Source organism: Loxodonta africana, chromosome 4 (genome assembly GCF_030014295.1).
Source record: "Loxodonta africana isolate mLoxAfr1 chromosome 4, mLoxAfr1.hap2, whole genome shotgun sequence".
In the NCBI taxonomy this organism is placed as follows: Eukaryota; Metazoa; Chordata; class Mammalia; order Proboscidea; family Elephantidae; genus Loxodonta; species Loxodonta africana.
The window spans coordinates 54,196,106-54,216,517 of NC_087345.1; the positions used below are offsets into that span (position 1 = coordinate 54,196,106).

The 20,412-nt window shown below is 37.2% G+C and overlaps 1 protein-coding gene across 1 annotated transcript in view; it reads right to left on the reverse strand.

Moving 5' to 3' along the window:
- Nucleotides 1-20,412, reverse strand: part of PTPRQ (protein tyrosine phosphatase receptor type Q) — a 253,770-nt gene that overhangs the window by 196,418 nt on the left and 36,940 nt on the right. The window contains 5 exon segments of the mRNA XM_003405222.4: nucleotides 15,760-16,041; nucleotides 16,181-16,288; nucleotides 16,849-17,028; nucleotides 17,133-17,294; nucleotides 18,697-18,877. Coding sequence (XP_003405270.2) covers nucleotides 15,760-16,041; nucleotides 16,181-16,288; nucleotides 16,849-17,028; nucleotides 17,133-17,294; nucleotides 18,697-18,877 — 913 coding nt within the window.

The following is a 20,412-nucleotide window of genomic DNA, read 5'->3' on the forward strand; positions in this document are numbered from 1 at the left end:
CCTATACAGCTTAAAAAAACAACAATAAACAAACAAACAAAAACCTCAATTTCAGAATTTAAATTAAAATGAACCTGTAATGCTGATTTGATATCACTCCTAAGCAAATAACAGAAACACACACAACTCCTCTCTGGAAAAACTCAATTTCCCCTCAGGTCCCATAAATTTCCCACAGATAAAGTTTCAGGGGAATATGAACACCCAGATAAAATCACCGAACACCAAAGCAAATCAGACACCTATAGTGAAAGACAGCAAACAAAAAGGAAAAAGAACACATACACAGAGCAGAGTCAGATGTCCAAAGACTTCAGACATTAGAATTATCACACAAAGAATAAAAATATGTATATTTAATATGTTTCAAGAGATCAAAGAGATTTGAAAATATGAACAAAAAAATTCTGTAAGTAATTACAAATAATATAAATAACCAAGCAGGTTAGAAAGAGATCCAGACAGGCCTTTTGCAACTGAAAAACAAAATACATGAAATGAAAACTCGCTTGATGTGTTGAGTGGATTAGATAGTGACGAAGAGAAATTTAGCAAAATGGATTAGAGGGTTGAAGAAATTATCAAGAACGCAGCTCAGAGAAAAAAACATGTGAAAATACTAAATGGTAATGAGAAGACACAGAGCATATATTGAGAGGTTCTAAAATTAGCTTTTAGATTAAGATAATATACAGAATGAGGAAGAGGAAATATTTGAATAAATGATGAGTAAGACTTTTTAGAATTATTGAAAAATTTCACATCTCAGATTAAGAAGTCTTAACAAATCCCAACCAGGATTTTTTTATTTTTAAATCATACTTAGACACATCACTGTGAAGATGCAGAATACCAAAGAAGAAAATATCTTAGGAGCAACCAGACAGAAGATAGATTATCTACGTAGGAATGACAATTACACTGACAAATGACATCACTTGAAAAACAACTGGAATCCTATAACCAAAAAAATTAACTAGAGCAAACTGAAACTAATTTCAGACAATCAAAAAATGAGTTATAATACCACCAACACACTGACAATACATGAATTTCTAATGGATGCATTTTAGGCAGAAAAATATTTATCAGAAATGAAAGGCCACAGCTGCAAAGATATTGTTTTGTTTTATTTTTTTAATTGCCTGCATAGAATAAGAGTAATGACTAATCCGGGGGAGGATTTGTTTATTACGATGTTGGTAGTCTTTGTATGTCTCTCCTTGGTTTGCTGATGTTAAGAGAAATTGCGGTGTTGATGGTCTGTTGTTACTCCACTCCATTTTACTATTCGTCATGTGTTGTCATGAGTTTGGAGCCCTGGTGGTGCAGTGGTTAAGAGCTATGGCTGCTAACCAAAAGGTCAGCAGTTCGAACCCATCACCTGTTCCTTGGAAACCCTACGGAGCAGTTCTACTCTGTCCCATGGGGTCACTATGAGTTGGAATCAACTCAACAGTAACAAGATTTTTTTTTTTTTTGGTCATGAGTTTATCCTCCCCACTTTACCATATAAAAGGTTCACCTCTCCCTCAGAAGGTGGGAGCACTTGGTAGATTCCTCTCTGCCCTGTGTTTCCTCAATTCACAAATTGTATTACCCTCAATAAATCTGTTTTTACTGTAACAAAAGTGAGTGTTCTTATCTTCAAAAATGCTATTGCTATTACAGAGTCTTGTTGAGATAAGATTCTTTCCTTTCAAAAGAAAATAATTGGACCTTATTTTTAATATTCTAGAGTCCCTGAGTGATGCAAATGGTTAATGTACTTGACTGCAAACCAAAAGATTGGAGGTTCAAGTCCACCCAGTTGTACCTTGAAAGAAAGACCTGGCAATCTACTTCCAAAAAATCAGCCATTGAAAATTTTATGGAGCACAGTTCTACTCTGACATACATGGAGTTGCCATAAGTTGGAATCAACTCAATGGTAATGGGTTTAGTTTATTAATATTCTACATGCAATGGATATAAAAGTTGGTACTAATAAATTTAGTAGAGAAATAAAATTCAAGAGTCTTGAAAATATAGATACTTTCTTCCCCCCCACCCCCAAACTCTTACCAGTTAAGGACCTATAAGGCAGACTTAATAGGAAAATATTAACATAGGACTGTTGATACCTCTTAAGTTTTGGAAATATTATAATTCAAAACACAGTTTGGTGTTGCAATACATAGTGATATGATCCTACTGTTCCTTCTCAAACACTCAAATCCTTTTATAGGGTCTTCCCAAACCAAGCCATGTCATTGAGAAAAATCCTCAACTACTTCTCTGAATGCTGTCTTAACTTTATGTCTCTAACTGAATTCCGTAATCTGCTGAGAACACTATTTCTCCGCCCTCTCCAGTAACAGGAAGCGGTTTGCTTTTCTTCTATAATCCCTGCAGCCATAGGGAGTGAGGTTGTTATATTTATTGGTCTTTTTGCCTTGTCCAACTCTTTCTCCTTTTTTTCTTCAAGAATCCCAGGTCTTTTGAAGCCACATTCCACCAGACTTCACTATGCTCTCCCTTTCCTTATAAAACTAATCTAGTGATACTTCTCCACTTACCTAAACATTTTAAAGATTTTATCATCTGAATTACTGACTTCCTCTTTACCACTCCTAGAGATGTCAGCATCCAAGCAAATTATCTATACAGTTCCCTGAACTCTGTATTCCTTTTTCCTTGACCTCTCCTTAACCACTGGCTCCATGGCCACACCCAAGACTTCATCATTACCAGTACTGACAAATAATCCCTCTTTTTGGTCTATCTTGCCAGCTGACTGACCCTTGTAGTTCCAATCCAACAATTATTTTGACCCTTGTCAAATTTTCACTCTCCATCACCTCCTTTATGTCCTCATTTCCCTACTTCCCCAGGTTAGAATCCACAGTTCATCACTACAAACATTCTCTAGCAATCTCCATCAACTCTTTTCTCTTTTTTTTGTCTTACTTTCCTGGCAAAATCCCAATCTGGGTTAAACAAAATTCTGAGCTGGTTCCACATCTGCAATGCAACAGCTGAAAATAGGTGAATAAAACACCACTTTTTTTTACTGACTAACCTCACTTAAATTTATAACCTCAAATCTCAAGTGGCTCTTTGGGACTGCCTGGCAGCTTATATATTTTCTTTGTTAATTCATTCTCCCACTATTTTATGTGTTTTCACCATCTTCTCTCTCCAAAAACCTCCATTCCATCTGCCTCCTTATTCCCATTTTGTTGAGAAAATAAAAACAATCAGAAGAGAACTACACCCATTCTTCACTTATTGACTATCTTGTTATCTAATATTTTGCATTTATGACAATAGTAAAAAACTACTATCTGACTATTTTGTGCATCAATGACATACATCTAGCAATAATGAATGCTGAGGTACAAGGCAAGGTTAACGTTGGCTGTGATGGTTAACGTTATATGTCAGCTTGGCTGAGCCATGATTCTCAGCAGTTTGGCAATTATTTAATGATGTGACAGTTATGTAATGATTTAGTCATCTTCCATTTTGTACTCTGATGTGGTCATCCTCCATTTTCACATAACACTCATTTTCACATAACGACCTGGTCTTTGGAAACTAACCATGGCGATATGTGAGGAGCGGGTGTACTTAATCTCTTCATCTTTCTACCACAAATTTTCCTTCAACTTCCTTCCCTCCTTATACCTTTCAAAGGCTTAGTACTCCATTTCTCACTAGATTTCATTCTTCCTGTTTATCCAAAGGCATTACACTTGAAGCTATTCCTGCTCTATTGTATCATTGGTTTTACTCTATTTATTAAATTGTTTCTATCATTGGACACGTACACACACACACACACTAGAATATCTATCATCTTTTAGAAAAAGTTTCCTTTGATTCCACTTGCCCCTTCAGCTACTGCTCCATTCTATTCTCCATTTTATATTAAATTTGCCTTTACTCATTTTCTCCGATTTTTTTAAACCTATTAATGCCTACTGAGCATTTTTCCGCTATTTTTTCCCATGAAATGTACATTTGTAAAGTGACCAATGCCCTCCTTTTTGCCATACCACTAACCAATTTCATGCCTTCATCTTCACTTGTCAGCAGCATTGAACATAGGAAATAAATTCCTTCTACTTGAAAATCTTTCTTCTTTTGGCTTCCACTACAGTCTTCTGATTTTCCTCCTACCTCACTCTTCACTTTCTCTTAGTCCTTGACTGATTGGTTCACCCCTGACTTCCCAAAGTCTACTGTCATATTGCCCCAGGACATAGGTGTCTGCTTCTTATCATCTCTATTTTCTTGTGAATTTATCTTGTCCATTTTTTTTTTATTGACTTTGAATACCATAGATATGGTTGTTGTTGGTAGGTGCCTTCCAGTGGATAATGTCTCCAAATTACAGGCACACTTGGAGATATTGCAGGTTGAGTTCCACACCACCTCAATAAAGCAAATATCACAAATAAAGCAAGTCACATGAAGTTTTTGGTTTCCCAGTGTATATAAATGTTATGTTTACACTATACTGTAGTCTATTAAGTGTGCAAAGCATTATGTCTAAAAAAACTATGCACATATCTTAATTAAAAAATACTTTATTGCCAAAAAAAAAGTTAACCATCATGTGAACCTTCAGCAAGTATTAATCTTTTTGCACGTGGGGGGTCTTGCCTCGATGCTGATGGCTGCTGACTGACAGGGAAGGTGGTTGCTGAAGGCTGGGGTGGCAGCAGCAATTTCTTAAAATAAAACAACAATGAAATTTGCCACATCGATTGACTCTTCCTTTCACGAAAGATTTTTCTGTAGAATGCGATGCTGTTCCACAGCATTTTACGCACAGTAGAACTTCTCTCAAAATCGGAGTCAGTCCTTTCAAACCCTGACACTGTTTTATCAACTAGGTTTGTGTAAGATTCTAAATTATTTGTTGTCATTTCAACAATGTTCACAGGGTCTTCACCAGGAGTAGATTCCATCTGAAGAAACCACTTCGTTTGCTCGTGCATAAAAAGCAACCCTTCATCCATTAGTTTTATCCTGAGATTGCAGCAATTCAGTCACATCTTCAGGCTCCACTTCTATTTCTAGTTCTCTTGCTATTTCCACCACATCTGTAGTTACTTCCTCCACTGAAGTCTTGAATCCCTCAAAGTAATCCATGAGGGTTGGAATCAACTTCCAAACTCCTGTTAATGTTGATATTTTTACCTCCTTCCATGACTCACAAATGTTCTTAATGGCATCTACAATGGTGAATCCTTTCCAGAAGGTTTTCAATTTACTTTGCCCAGATCCATCAGAGGAATTACTATCTATGGTAACTATTTAAAAAAAAAAAAAAAAATCAAACCCGTTGCCATCGAGTAGATTCCAACTCATAGTGACCCTCTAGGACACAGCAGAACTGCCCCATAGGGTTTCTAAGGCTATGATCTTTACAGTAGCAGACTGCCACAACTTTCTCCCATGGAGCAGCTGGTGGGTTTGAATTGCCAACCTTTCAGTTAGCAGCCAAGCATTTAACCACTCTGCCACCAATGCTCCTTAATGGTAACTATAGCCTTACAAAATGCATTTCTTAAATAATAAGACTTGATAGTCAAAATTATCCCTTGATCCATTAGTTGCAGAATGGATGTTGCGTAAGCAGGCACGAAAACAACATTAATCTCCTTGTACATCTCCATCAGAGCTCTTGGGTGACCAAGTGCATTGTCAATAACCAGTAATATTTTGAAAGGAATATTTCTCTCAGTGTAGTAGGTGTCAACAGTGGACTTCAAATATCCAGTAAACCATGTTGTAAACAGATGTGCTGTCTTCCAAGCTTTGTTGTTACATTCACAGAGTACGGGCAGAGTACATTTAGAATAATTCTTAAGGTCCTAGAATGGTAAATGAGCATTGACTTAACTGAAAGTCACCAGCTACCTTAGCACCTAACGAGACAGCCTGTCCTTTGAAGCCAGGCACTGACCTCTTCTCCTAGCTATGAAAGTCCTTGATGGCATCTTCTTCCAACAAAAGGCTGTTTGGTCTACAATAAAAATCTGTTGTTTAGCATTGCCACCTTCATCGATATTCTCAGCTAGATCTTCGGGATAACTTGCTGTAGCTTCTACATCAGCACCTGCTGCTTCATTTCCCACTTCTATGTTATGGAGACAGCTTCTTCCCTTAAATTTCATAAACCAACATCTGCTACCTTCAAACTTTTGTCCTGCAGCTTCCTCATCTCTCTCAGCCTTCATAGAATTGAAGGAGTTTGAGCCTTGCTCTGGGTTAGGCTTTGGCTTAAGGGAATGTTGCAGCTGGTTTGATCTTCTATCCAGACCACTAAAACTTTCTCCAAATCAGCAATAAGGCTGTTCTGCTTTCTTATCATTTGTGTATTCACTGGAGTAACAATTTTAATTTTCTTCAAGAGCTTTTCCTTTGCATTCACAACATGGCTAACTGCTTGGCACAAGAGGTCTAGCTTTCTCCCTGACAGCAAGGCTATCTACATGCCTTGCTCACTAAGCTTAATAATTTCTAGCTTTCAATTTAAAGTGAGCTGCCATGGGACTCTTCCTTTCACTTGAACACTTAGATTCCATTGTACGGTTATTAATTGTCCTAATTTCAATAGTGTCGTGTCTCAGGGAATAGGGAGGCCCAAGGAGAGGGAGAGAGACAGGGAAAGGCCAGTTGGTGGAGCAGTCGGAACACACACATTTATCGATTAAGTTCACTGTCTTATGGACAGAGTTCATGGCACCCCCAAATAATTGCAATAGTAATATCAAAGATCACTGATCACAGATTACCATAACAGATATAATAATGACGAAAAAGTTTGAAATATTGTGAGAATTACTAAAATGTGATACAGAGACACAAAGTGAGCACATGCTGTTGGAAAACTGGCACCGACAGAACTGCTCCAAGCAGGGTTGCCACAAACTTTCAGTTTGCAAAAAACATAGTATCTGCAAGGCACAACAAAATGAGGTATGCCCGTAGATATCTTTGACCCTGGATCTTTTCCCTGAGCTTTAAACTTGTATACCCTATCGCCTTCATGACAGCCACTTGGATACCTCAAACGTGTTCAAAACGGAGCTTCTGAATTTCCTCCAGACTAATCTCAGTGTTCCCCCATCTTCATAAATGGTTCCACTATTCACCTCGATATTCAGACCAAAAACCTAGGAGTCAGTCTTGCTTTTTCTTTTTACCTTACTTCCACATCAACATATTCAGCTGTGACTTTCTAAAAATGTAAGTCATATAACGTTCTTGCCTCATAATTTCTAATAACTTCCCAGTATAATTAAACTGCAAACTCCTAAGATTGGTGCCCAAGAAGAGGCATGATCTACCTCTGCCTGTCTCTTTCTCCCCACTTGCTATATTTTCCCCATATCTCATACTGCTTGAATGACAGAAATGTCCTGCTTTTCCTCAACCACATCAGTTTCCTCCTGCTTCAGGAACCTGGCAACTGTGATTCTTCCTCTTCCTCCAGATCCTCATCTAATTCAACCCTGTTGTTGTTAGGTGGCACTGAGTCGGATATGATTCATTGTGACCCTATGCACAACAGAACAAAACACTGCCCAGTCTTGTACCATCCTCACAGTAGTTGCTATGTTTGAGCCAATTGTTGTAGCAATTGTGTTAATCCATCTTATTGAGGGTCTTCCTCTTTTTCATTAACCCTGTACTCGACCAAGCATAATGTCCTTCTCCAGAGAATGGACCCTCCTGATAACATGTCTAACACACATGAGATGAAGTTTTGCCATCCTCGCTTCCAAGGAGCACTCTGGCTGTACTTGTTTCAAGTCAGACTTGTTTGTTCTTCTGGAAGTCCATGGTATCCTCAATATTCTTCACCAACACTATAATTCAAAGGCATCAATTCTTCTTTGGTCTTCCTTTTCATTGTTTAGCTTTCACATGCATGTGAGGTGATTGAAAATACCATGGTGTGGATCAGGTGCACCTTACTCCTCAAAGTGACATCTTTGCTTTTGAACACTTTAAAGAGATCTTTTGTAGCAAATTTGCCTAATGCAGTAAGTCATCTGATTTCTTGACTGCTGCTTTCATGGGCGTTGATTGTGGATCCAAGTAAGTAAAATGAAACTGTTTACAATTTCAATCTTTTCTCCGTTTATCATGATGTTGCATATAGGTCCAGTTGTGAGGATTTTTGTTTTCTTTATGTTGAGGTGTATTTCATACTGAAGACTGTAGTCTTCGATCTTTGTCAGTAAGTGCTTCAAGGCCTTTTCACTTTCAGCAAGCAAGGTTGTGTCATCTGCATATTGCAGATTGTTAATGATTGTTCTTCTGATACTAATGCCACATTCTTCTTCATATAGTTCAGCTTCTCCAATTATTTGCTCAGCATACGGTTATTAATGATGTTATACAAACATAGCCTCTTCAAGGAGGACTTTTCACACTCATCTATGTCAAATAGCCCCTTCGCTACTTCTCTGCTATTTTTTTCTTCACAGTAAAATCAAATCGTACTATTGTTTATTGATGTATTTTTGGTGTCCCTTCTAGAATGTTAAGTTCCAGGAAGGTAGGACTTTGTCTTACTTACTGCTTTATCTATAGTGCCTGAAACAGTAGTAGCACAAAGTACAGAATCCATACAAATGTGTTGAGTAAATGAATAAATATGTTCAACATGATACAGAATATATTAAAAACAAGTGGAATGTTCACAGCAAGAGAAAAGAATTAAGTTCAGATTGACAAAATCATTTTGATTCTCCTGGAATCCAGATTTCTGGGCTTATGGAGGTGGGGTGACCCTTGCAGGTCATCTGCCCTTATGTATCCTTTTGAACCCTGAGCCTTTAAACCCTGCACCCATTGCCATCAAGTCAATTCCAACTGATCGCAATGCTATAGGGCAGAGTAGAACTTTCCCATAGGGTTTCCAAGGAGCAGCTGGTGGATTCGAACCACCGACCTTTTGCTTAGCAGCTGTACCTCTCAACCACTGTGCCACCAGGGTCTTCTTGAGCCTTTAAGGATCTGTTTTCCTAAAGCCACCTTCAAGTCAAACAATAGCCTAGTAAGTAGCTTAGCAAGATCATTTTGCTTTAGGCACTGGGCTTTTCTAGAGAGTTATCAAACAATAACATTAATATCTCACACAAGTAAAAGTTTGCTGAAGATCATTCAAAAGCAGTTGTACGTTGACAGGAACTGCCTGCCAGAAATTCAAGCTGGATTCAGAAAAGTATGTGGAACCAGGTTTATCACTGCTGATGTCAGATGGATCCTGGCTGAAAGTAGAGAATACCAGAAAGACGTTTACCTGTGTTTTATTGACTATGCTAAGGCATTCGACTGTGTGGACCACAACAAATTATGGATAACATTGTGAAGAATTGGAATTCTAGACCACTTAATCGTGTTCATGAGGAATCTTTTCATAGATCAAGAGGCAGTCATTCGAACAGAACAAGGGGATACTTCGTGGTTTAAAGTCAAGAAAGGTGGGTGTCAGGGTTGTATCCTTTGACCAAGTTCATTTATATCTGTATGCTGAGCAAATAATCCAAGAAGCTGGACTATATGAAGAATGAGGCATCAGGATTGGTGGAAGACTCCTGACAACCTTCATCATACAGATGACACAGCCTTGCTTGCTGAAAGTGAAGAGGACTAAAAGCACTTACTGTTGAAGATGAAAGAGCACAGCCTTCAGTATGGATTACCCTCAACATAAAGAAAACAAAAATCCTCACAACTAGACCAATAACCAATATCATGATAAACAGAGAAAATATTGAAGTTGTCAAGGATTTCATTTCATTTGGATCCACAATCAACACCCATGCAAGCAGCAATCAGGAAATCGTAGGACACATTGCATTGGGCAAATTTGCTGCAAAAGACATCTCTGAAGTGTTAAAAAGCAAAGATGGCACTTTGGAGATTAATGTGCTTCTGACCCAAACCATTGTGTTTTAATTGCCTCATACTCATGTGAAAGCTGAACAATGAATAAGAAAGACTGAAGAAGAATTGACGCCTTTGAATTATGGTGTTGGTGAAGAATATTGCATATACCATGGACTGCCAAAAGAATGAACAAATCTGTCTTGGAAGAAGTACAGCCAGAATGCTGCTCAGAAGCAAGGATGGCAAGACTTTGTCTCACATACTTTGGACATGTTATCAGGAAGGATCAGTTCCCAGAGAAGGACCCCATGCTTGGTTAAGTAGAGGGTAACCAAAAAAGAGGAAGACCCTCAATGAGATGGAATGACTCAAAACCAACCCAGTGCCGTCGAGTCGATTCTGACTCATAGCGACCCTATAGGAGAGAGTAGAACTGCCCCATAGAGTTTCCAAGGAGTGCCTGGTGGATTTGAACTGCCGACCCTTTGGTTAGCAGCTGTAGCATTTAACCACTATGCCACCAGGTTTTCCTGGAATGACACAGTGGCTACAAAAATGGGCTCAACCATAACAACGATCATGAGGATGGCACAGGACTGGGCAGTGCTTCATTCTGTTGTAGATAGGGTAGCTATGAGTCGGAAGTGACTTGAAGGCACCTAACAATAACAACATCCATGCACAACCAGTTTCTAGGAGCAAGAATCTCAGGGTCTAAACAGAAAATGAATGGCTTGTCCTTAGTGACTGTTTCTCCTACTGCCTGGAGCTCTGCAAGTAAGTGTTCTGATGTTTTCTCCGGAGAAATTAACATACCTATGACCTATATAACCTGCTTCTACTGTTCCCTCTTTTGAGTACCTTTTGGAATACTTTTGGTTTAGGCACTGCTGGATTCGAATGGTGTCTACTCACAATAAATCCATTCTGTTATACGCACTTTTGGTGTTTCTCTAAATATTTCGGGTTTTGACAATTGCAAGGAAAAAAAAGGCATCAGTGACACTATGTTTGAATTTTATAATTCAAGGCAGTTTCTTATTTGGAAAAATTCTCCCATTGGAATTTGTTAAATTGTCTTCTAGAGTTGCCTGCCTACCACCAATAGTCAGAATATAAATATGCATCCCTGGCCTCAGGCTTGTATCCTTTGCATTCTTATTTGCATATTCTTAGGGGATAACCAGTGCTGGATCTTCAGACAGATACAACAAGACACTCTTTGGTTTTGGAGAGTTATGATGCTCTTAGAGCTTTCTGAAATAACAGAGTGTTCTTAACTTATAAGTATTTTGTAAAATAGATAACTCATGAATTAAAAAAGTAATGATTATAACCAATCAGAACAAGCTGAATCTATTTAAAAACTAAAAATAAAAACAATTAATTTAGTTAATTATAATACTAAAAAGGGAAGTGAACTTTAGTGGCCTAAAGATTATGGTTTGGCATACACAGTTTTACCATTACGTAGAGAAATTAGGAAATGCTATTAATTAACACAAATAAATTGAGAGAGTCCTACACAAAATTTTGACCAACATCTAAGTTACTATCCATTAGTTGTTATTATCCAAAATCAAACATATTCAAGGCATTTGATAAAGGCTTATTGTGAGAAAGTTGTCTTAAGAAAGGATGGAAATATGTGTAATATATGTATGAGAGTAATATGTATGAGAACTTCTTAAAACTCTGTGATTCAGAATAGACTCAACAGCAATGGGTTTGATTTTTTTGGATATCGTAAATATGAGGGGGATAAAAGCAAACAGAAAGTTTGTAAGCTGTACTTTCTATGATTAATATACACAAGATCAATCTTGTATTGATCCTTGCTGTCTTGAACACAACAGAATTTTACTTCCAAGCATTAGTTAACTCTCACTCCCTAAATAAGACAAAGCATTTGAACACATAATTTGTTCCCATTTGTAATTAGCAGCATTAAAACATCGCTGAAAACTAAACTTCACTTTCTCATGTACCAATATTGAGCAGTAGGCCTTTGTTTCAGATAACAACTTGTTGTTGTTGTTAGTTGCCCTCGAGTTGATTCTGATTCATGGTGACCCCATGTGTGGAGAATAGAACTACTCCACATGGTTTTCAAGACTGTGACCTTTTGGAAGCAAATCACCAGGTCTGTCTTCCAAGATGCCTCTGGGTGGGTTTGAGTCGTCAACCTTAAGGCTAATAGTCAAACACTTATCCACTTGTACCACCCAGGGACTCCCCGATAACAAGAATCAAAAAAAAACAAATCCATTGCCATTGAGTCGATTCCGACTCACAGCAACCCTATAGGGCAGAGTGGAACTGCCCCTTAGGGTTTCCAAGGAGCATATGTTGGATTGGAACTGCCGATGTTTTGGTTAACAGCTGAACTGTTAACCACTGCGCCACCATAATAATAATATTGAGCACTCCTCTACACTGCTGTATATCCCATAGGGCCTGGCATATTGTAAATATTTGTTAACTATTTGTTGAAAGGATGAACCTCTCAGAGCCTTGGGTTTTTCTCACATCCTTCTTCAAATGACATCTTGAGAGGCTACTTAAAGCTCTAGCTTTCTTTTTTGCAAAATGAGCTAAAGTTAGTGGCTTAACAACTTAATAACAGCAAATATGATCTAGAAAAAGTCACTAATGTAGATCCCATTACCCACCACTTCCACACTAATGCAGAATGCAGAGAACTTGAAAGCAGGAATTCAGGAGAATGGACATTAACCCCTACACCCTATTAATAGGCCTCCTTTGCTTCTACAGTCCAGCGTCAAGATGATCCAGTTATACTCACCCATATGGGTGAGGCCTGGTATATGTTGTTTTCCCTGTCCCTTCATTTGTTTTAGCTAACTCAGGTGTCCATTAAGCCCTGAAATGTGGAACAGGAGCCCTTGAGTCAAGTCCTGACTTCATTTCTTGTCTATTATGACTTATTTGTCACTTTGCTCAAATAGTCCTAGGTATCCTAATCTCCCACCACTCGTCTGTGAGTTTGTCCTATTGTGGTGACTTTCGTGTTCCTGTGATGCTAGGAGCTATGTCACAGACTTTCATATACCCACAGGGTTACCCATATTGGACAGGTTTCAGCAGAGTTTCCAGACTAAGGCCGAATCAGAAGAAAGGCCTGGCGATCTATTTTTAAAAATTAGCCAATGAAAACTTTATGGATCACAACAGAACACTGTTCGACTTGCTTGCTTTGGACATTTCATTGGGAGGGATCAATCACTACAGGAAGACACAGTGTTTGGTGAAACAGAAGGTCTTGACACCAGCAAGAGAGACCCTCAGTGAGGTGGCACAGTAGTCTTAATGATGGACTTGAACATGCCAACCATCTTGAGGATGATGCAGGACTGGGCAACATTTTGTTCTGTTGCACTTGGGTAACCACGAGTCGGAATCGACTTGACAGCAGCTATCTACGTCCTATGTGTAAGATGAAGATTTCTGTTTTCTAAGATATCTTCTAAAACTAAAATCCTGATTTTTAAATTACATCTCAAGTTAAATTCTTCTATTCATTTAAAGTTTCTTATCCCTGCCTTAGAATCAAGCTCAGATAACAAAATAGAAATTAAATTTACTTTTTCAATAATAAGTAAAAGATTACACAAATGCAATCATTAGCTAACAAAAAAGATGCTTTATAAGTCATCATTAAGATAATGTGCTCTTCATGCTGTGGCCAGTTAAGAAGTGAAATCTTTGAGAAGTATTGATAAATACAGTGATTGCTTAATATCACAACAGGATCTTTGAAAGTTGTTACTTTCCTTCCTCATGCTGTGCAAAGCTCACCAAAAAATCACTACAACAGATAATGAACACAAAGATTCTAGATATATTTTATAATTTATGAATTAGAAATATAAATTATGAATATAAATGAAATATAACACATACACAATGCATACTTCCAAAAATAGTATGTACTACGAAAAGGAAATGAGCTTCAGAGTCAAATAAAGTTGGGTTATAGTCCTAGCCTCATCACATACCAGCTGGGTTACCTCGAGCAATTAAACACTCCCCAATTAATATAAACTTTAGGAGGACAGGAAATTTGTTTTCCTCTACACTGCTGTATATCCCATAGGGCCTGGCATATTGTAAACATTTGTTAACTATAAAAAAAAAAAAATTTTTTTTTTTTTTTTTTTTTATTTGTTGGAAGGATGAACCTCTCAGAGCCTTGGGTTTTTTTTTTTCCATTAAAGACAATGGAGATTGTAACACCTTAATGCTTTCTTTAATCTGAGAACTAAATAAGGCAGTTCGTAAAAAGGCCATTAGCAGAGCCCATGGAACTTAGAATGTACTCGAAATCATACTTGTTTCTTTTCTTACCAAACCAAACCCACTGTTGTTAATTCCAACTCACAGTAACGCTATGGGACAGAGTAGAACTGCCCCAGAAGCCTCCCAAGGCTGTAAATCTTTACAGAAGCAGAATGTCACATCTTTCTTCCAATCAGCGGTCTGGTGGGTTCGAACTACAGACCTTTTCGTTAGCAGCTGAGCAGTTTAACCACTGCACCACCAGAGATGTTTCTTTTCTTACAATGGTATAAAATAAAACTACATCAGGTAAAGAGTAAATACTTTTTCTCAAAAATATTTAAGTATAGTATCTATAAAAGCAATGAAACAAGCCAACGTACAGTTTAACATCAATTAAGTTTCACTTTCAGAGAAAACCCTTAATGATATAAAATGCTCATTATATATCTTCTTATTTCTGCAATTAAGAGTATAGGGACAATTCTGTGGCATCTCATTGTATGAATTTCTATGACCAGTCTCCAGAAGACAATCCAAAGGTAAATACAGTATCTAAACCATAGAAACTTCCTGATATTTGACCATTTATAACCTAAGAAGTCTCAGTTTCATATGGTTCAGTCAACAGTTAGTCAATAAATATTCGTTCTTCTTAGAGAAGGGATAAAAAAACAACTAAATTTAGTTCTTAATTCCCAGCATTCATTACAGAATTGGCCTAATGGTTATGCCTCCAATATAGGGTTTAAAACATAATATAAACAATAAACTAAGTTCATTGAGCACCTGTCTTGTCTATTTGCCTTGCTTGTCTTGCCTTGCCTATTTGCTCCAGCATCACTGAAACATGAGTCATTCATTGTTTCCTCTAGATGGGATATCCCTTCTCCCCTTGACCCCACAACTTGTATGGTATCCTCCAGCCCACTCTACCCTCCTCATTAAAATCTACCTCTAGTGCTACCTCCTCCATGAGGCTTTTCCAGGGATTCCCTTCTCTGTGTTCCCACTATGCTCCCCTAACTATATATAAACCCCATTAGAGTATAAGAATCTATTCTTAAGACTGTGTCTCTCTTTAATCTGATTTGAAAGCAAGTAGTTTTTAACCCAAAATTTATAGGTACATTAAAGGAAACTTTGGTTTCTTAAGGCCTTTCATTTGAAAAATTCACTGATTTTTATTTTAGATTTCCTTTATATATAAATAAGACTGTAAATATTTCCAGAGCAAGACTTTTCCACATTTTTAACAGAAATAGCAAATGAATTTCTAGATTTTACATAGTGGAATAATCTTTTTTTATTATGCAAAATATGAACAATATGGTAATTGTCAGCTATGTTTACTACATTACTGTTGTTGTTGTTAGGTGCCATCAAGTCAATTCTGACCCATAGCTACGCTATAGGACAGAGTAGAACTGCCCCACAGGGTTTCCAAGGAGCGGCTGGTGGATTTGAACTGTTGACCTTTTGGTTAGCCGCCAAACTCTTAACCACTATGCCACCAGGGCACCACTACATTACTACATATCATTAAACAAACAAACTTACCAGTCTCAGAAGTCCTTACAGAGAGTAAAGAAGATAACTGATTGCCGTGACCAAATCTAGTATACGACCTTACAGAAATGTTATAGAGGGTGTAGGGTTTTAACTCCATTAAAATTACGTTTGTAGTTGAAGTGTTCTTTATAAATAAAGTATCTGTATTTTCATAGAGTACTTCATAAGCAAGAACAATCCCATTGGGTTTCTCAGGTGGTGACCACTTCAACTGAATTTCACTTGCAGTAACATCAATTATTTCAACATCTTGAGGTGGTGATTCTGGTTCTAGTGGAAGAAAACAAAATTTTAAATACGTATATTTGATCATACTTGTTTCAGACACTGAAGGTAGCATGAGGTAGATGGCAGTAAGCAATCAACATTACTTGCTTCTTTTTATTAAAACTGCACTTGATATTCTTACCATCTTCTGGAGTTGTCACAAAGATGTCATTTTCTTCAGACAAAGAACTTTCTCCTACATGGGTTGAAGCAGCCACTCTCATTTTGTATTTTGTGTATTTCTTTAACCCTAGAAGGAAAACAGGCAATTTGTTTAAAATCCTTGAAATAACATTCTTAGATTAGTGCCATTTAAAATCAGGTTACTGAAAATAATTTATTTAATCCAGTCTTCCCAAATTCCTTGGGGTTTTAAGGCCTTTCCATGTTGATGAGGTTTTAGTTCTCTCCTAAAAGATTAAGGCAATATTCTAAAACTGAAAAATAATATTTGGCACACTATAGGGTAGAGTTGACTTGATACAAACACCATGTCAGCTTAATTACTTCAGTTGATTTTTTTACATCCATTTATTCAGGTCTTCAATATTGATGAACCAGGCATAAGACTTTCTAGGTTAAGTACATTCCTATGAAAATTGTGGTGCTTTTAATTTCTTTTTGGGTAAACATAGTTAAAGGAAAACAAATTTAATCAAGTTATTTCTTCAGATATTTGTCAAGATATCCATGGCAGCACTGCACAACAAAATCTAAAATGACATAGCACATTTTCTGCAGCGTTAAGGCAATAGGGAGGTGCATATTTGTCATCGGAACAGAAATGTTAAGGACAAAACTTTGTTCTACCTGTTATGAGAAAGCTGTTATCTATAGTAGTCATCTGGAACGCTCTGTTTGTATCCAGTTCCATTGCATAAATTGTATAATGAGTTATTTTTCCATTGGGATATTCTGGAGGATCCCAATATAATAAAATAGATGAAGAACTAATATTTTTATAGTTTATAATTTGGATGGAGCTTGGCACTTGAAAAGAAGAATGAACAATTAATATGAATGAAAAGAAAAAGTATTACAATGGGCACAAGTAATATTTGCAGGTAATTATTTGAAAGGAAACACATTCTTACCTTGTTCACGTGTCCTAACATTGAGAACCGTTGGTGGTCCTTCTCCCATGATGGTGAAAGCAGATACACTAATCATGTGCTCAGTGAAAGGTACAAGTCTCCTGATAACGTAAGACAGCTGTTCAGCAGCAATGTCAGTGATGTACTGATTCCGCATAGTAACTATTTGAAATCAGGGGGAAAAAAAGGTGTTTGACTTCACTTTCAAAATTATTTTTGCTCACACAGTGAAATCTTAAGTTGTACATTATTCATTAATCTCTCCGTGCACTCCTTTATATGAAAGATATATTCATCATTTTAAAAATATAAAAAGCATTTATATACAGAAACCATACTATTACAATGTATTGTCAATATGACCCACACACACAACAATAACTATAAACATTTTGTACTCATAACACAGTTTTGCTAGTTCTAAACACTATTCTGGAAGGCAAGAACATTTTTTTGATAAAAAAATACCTTTCTAAAGGATACCAGCTAGAAATTATTTCTGAAAAGACAGACTATGTATCCAATATCAAACTGATATATTACAAATCAGTACTAGGTTAAATATGAGAGCTACAAGAATAAGACTTTCATTTGGACTCAAAATTCAGCACGCCTAAACCCAGTAATACTTAAAAGCAAGCTTGCTTGCATAAAAGACACGCTTGAACCAGGATTTCAAGAAATGTTAGACTTTTTACTTTATTCGGAACTTATACTTCTGAAAATATTTATTAGCTATTTAGGCCAAATATGAAGTATTCAAGGAGACATCTGTATCAGGAATCCTGGACCTCTTGGTTTTTAGTGTTGTTCTCAGTCTTCTTTGCACAAGACAAAATGGTCAAAAAATGAAATAAACATATTTTAAATGTAATGTAATTTTTTCAACCAATTTTACCATAAATGGGATACCACTTTTATTCTGGTATGTGGCAAATACCAAATCAGAGAAAAGGCAATGAAATAAGTTATTCTGCTCGCTCAACATTGCACAAAAAACAGAGATAGCATCAGTGTTGTCTAACAAAGTATTTTTAATTGGCTATATATGACCATTCCCCTTTTAGAAACAATAAGATCCATTGACCCTGAAGAGCAAGTGTGTATGCTAATGACATCACCACATCAACTGGGTCACCTACACCTGTTTATCACCCCACACGCTAGAGTTGTAACTTTCTGACCTATTTACCTTTAGTGACATTTGAAAACCTATTAGTCAAAAGCTGCACAGAGCACGAGGCCTGTAAATGATTTGAAGATATGTTAATCCCTTCTCATCACACCTGCTTTGGCAACTGTAATAACTGATTGTCTATGCAGCTTGGCCAGGGACTCTAGGGTGCTACTTTTTCTAGGGAGAAGGTCAAACGGGTTAGGAGGGGCCAGCCCCTGACTGTGTGGCATTCCCATTTGCTGCTCGAAGTTATTCAACAGTTAAAAAAATCTGACTCCAGCCCATGGACCATTAATAATTTGGTTGAACTCTAAGCTAAAGTTCATATATGTGCTAGCAGTACTGGTGGCATAGAGACACTTTATAGAAAATAAAAATTTTACCTACCAGCTGTTGAACGCTGGTCTTCGGCTCTAATCCTTTCAGGAAAGTTATTATATGGAAGGTTGTTATACACAAGTGTAGCCAATGAGTGCAGGTCAGAAGACATCTCTGCCGAACCTTCTAATAATCCTGTCATTGGTTCTACTATGTTCACAGTTCCTGCAACCATGGGGTCATTTACATACTGTAATTAAAAATAGACATTTACAAATACTGCTTGTGACAGTTACACTTAATAGTAGTCTGACTTAAGTATTATTAGTTAAAAAAAAAAAAAAACTAGTGACTTTGAAAACATGCTTTCTAAAGATAATATTATTTCCATTATCGTTGTTTACATTCCAAGACTGCATTCTCAAGCTACTGACTTCCTGCATCCTTATAACACATTGTGATGAGTCCTGTATCTCAAAAGACCAATACTGTATTTTGGGAAGAAGCAGATTTATTTGTTTGTGACTTGAACTAGATTCTAACTGGTAAAATCAGACATCCTTGTACAAAGTCTTCTGGACTAAAATAGCTTACCTTCTCACCCCTGAAAAGGTAAGAGTTCTTAAGGTGTTTTACAAACCTTTGTACCTTTGTACCCCATTTGCATTCCAGGTGTGAGAAGCCAAGTGTGCCTATTTGATGCACATCAATGATAGTAGTTCTTCTGAATTGAGTCAAGTTTCACACACGATCAAAACTGCATGGTAATAGTTTTTCAAACAGGATTCATGGCAGACCTATCCAAGGATCTAGACCTAAGGAATATTTTAACCATGATTGTTCTTAGATCCAATAATGTATCTCATACATGTCAAGTTCAAAAGAAGTGGCAGCTTTACTCTGTCCTATAGGGTCACTATGAATCAACTGAAGGGCAGTAGGTTTGGTTTCAGGCAGTTTAACCATCAACAAAGGTAGGTCATTTAAATAGTAACTTGTCCAACAGATAAAAGAATGGAGAAGGTTCGAGAAACTATCCAGTCCTCCCAATGATATTTAAAATTATCTAAACCTTGGAAAGCCTTTAGCCAGATATTTTGTGTAGTATGTGGACTGTGGAAATAAGACTAAAATTAATCAAAAACAATTTGACTTAAGAGTGTGGACATTGTTTGGATTCTGATTAGAAAAACCTACCAAGGTAGGCCTTGGAGATAATCAGGGAAATTTGAGTATAGGTATAGGTATAGGTGCTACCCTGGTAGCACAGTGGTTAAGAGCTTGGTTGCTAACCAAAAGGCTGGCAATTTGAATCTACCAGGGGCTCTTTGGAAACCTTATGAGGCAGTTGTACTGTGTTCTATGGGGTCCCTATGAGTCAGAATCAACTCAATGGCAACAGGTTTGGTTTTTGGGGGGTTTTACATGTGTTTGAGTCTTTACACCTAGGGCCAAAAACAGGTTTTCTATTTCTTTCTAATATCAAAGCCCTTAGTTTTTTCAAGAAAAATAGTAAATGCTCAGGGAAACAATAAATTCTAGGGCAGTTCATGTAGTTCAGAGGCCTGGTTGTGCACCTGCTAACCACAAAGGTCAGCAGTTCGAATCCACCACATGCTCCTTAGAAACCCTGTGAGGCAGTTCTACTCTGTCCTATGGGATTGCTGTGAATCAATTGGAGGGCAACAAGTTTGGTTTCAAGTTTAACAATCAAAAAAGGTACATCATTTCAATATTAACTTTTCTGAGAGATAAAAGAAAGAAGATTCAAGAAACTATCCAGTC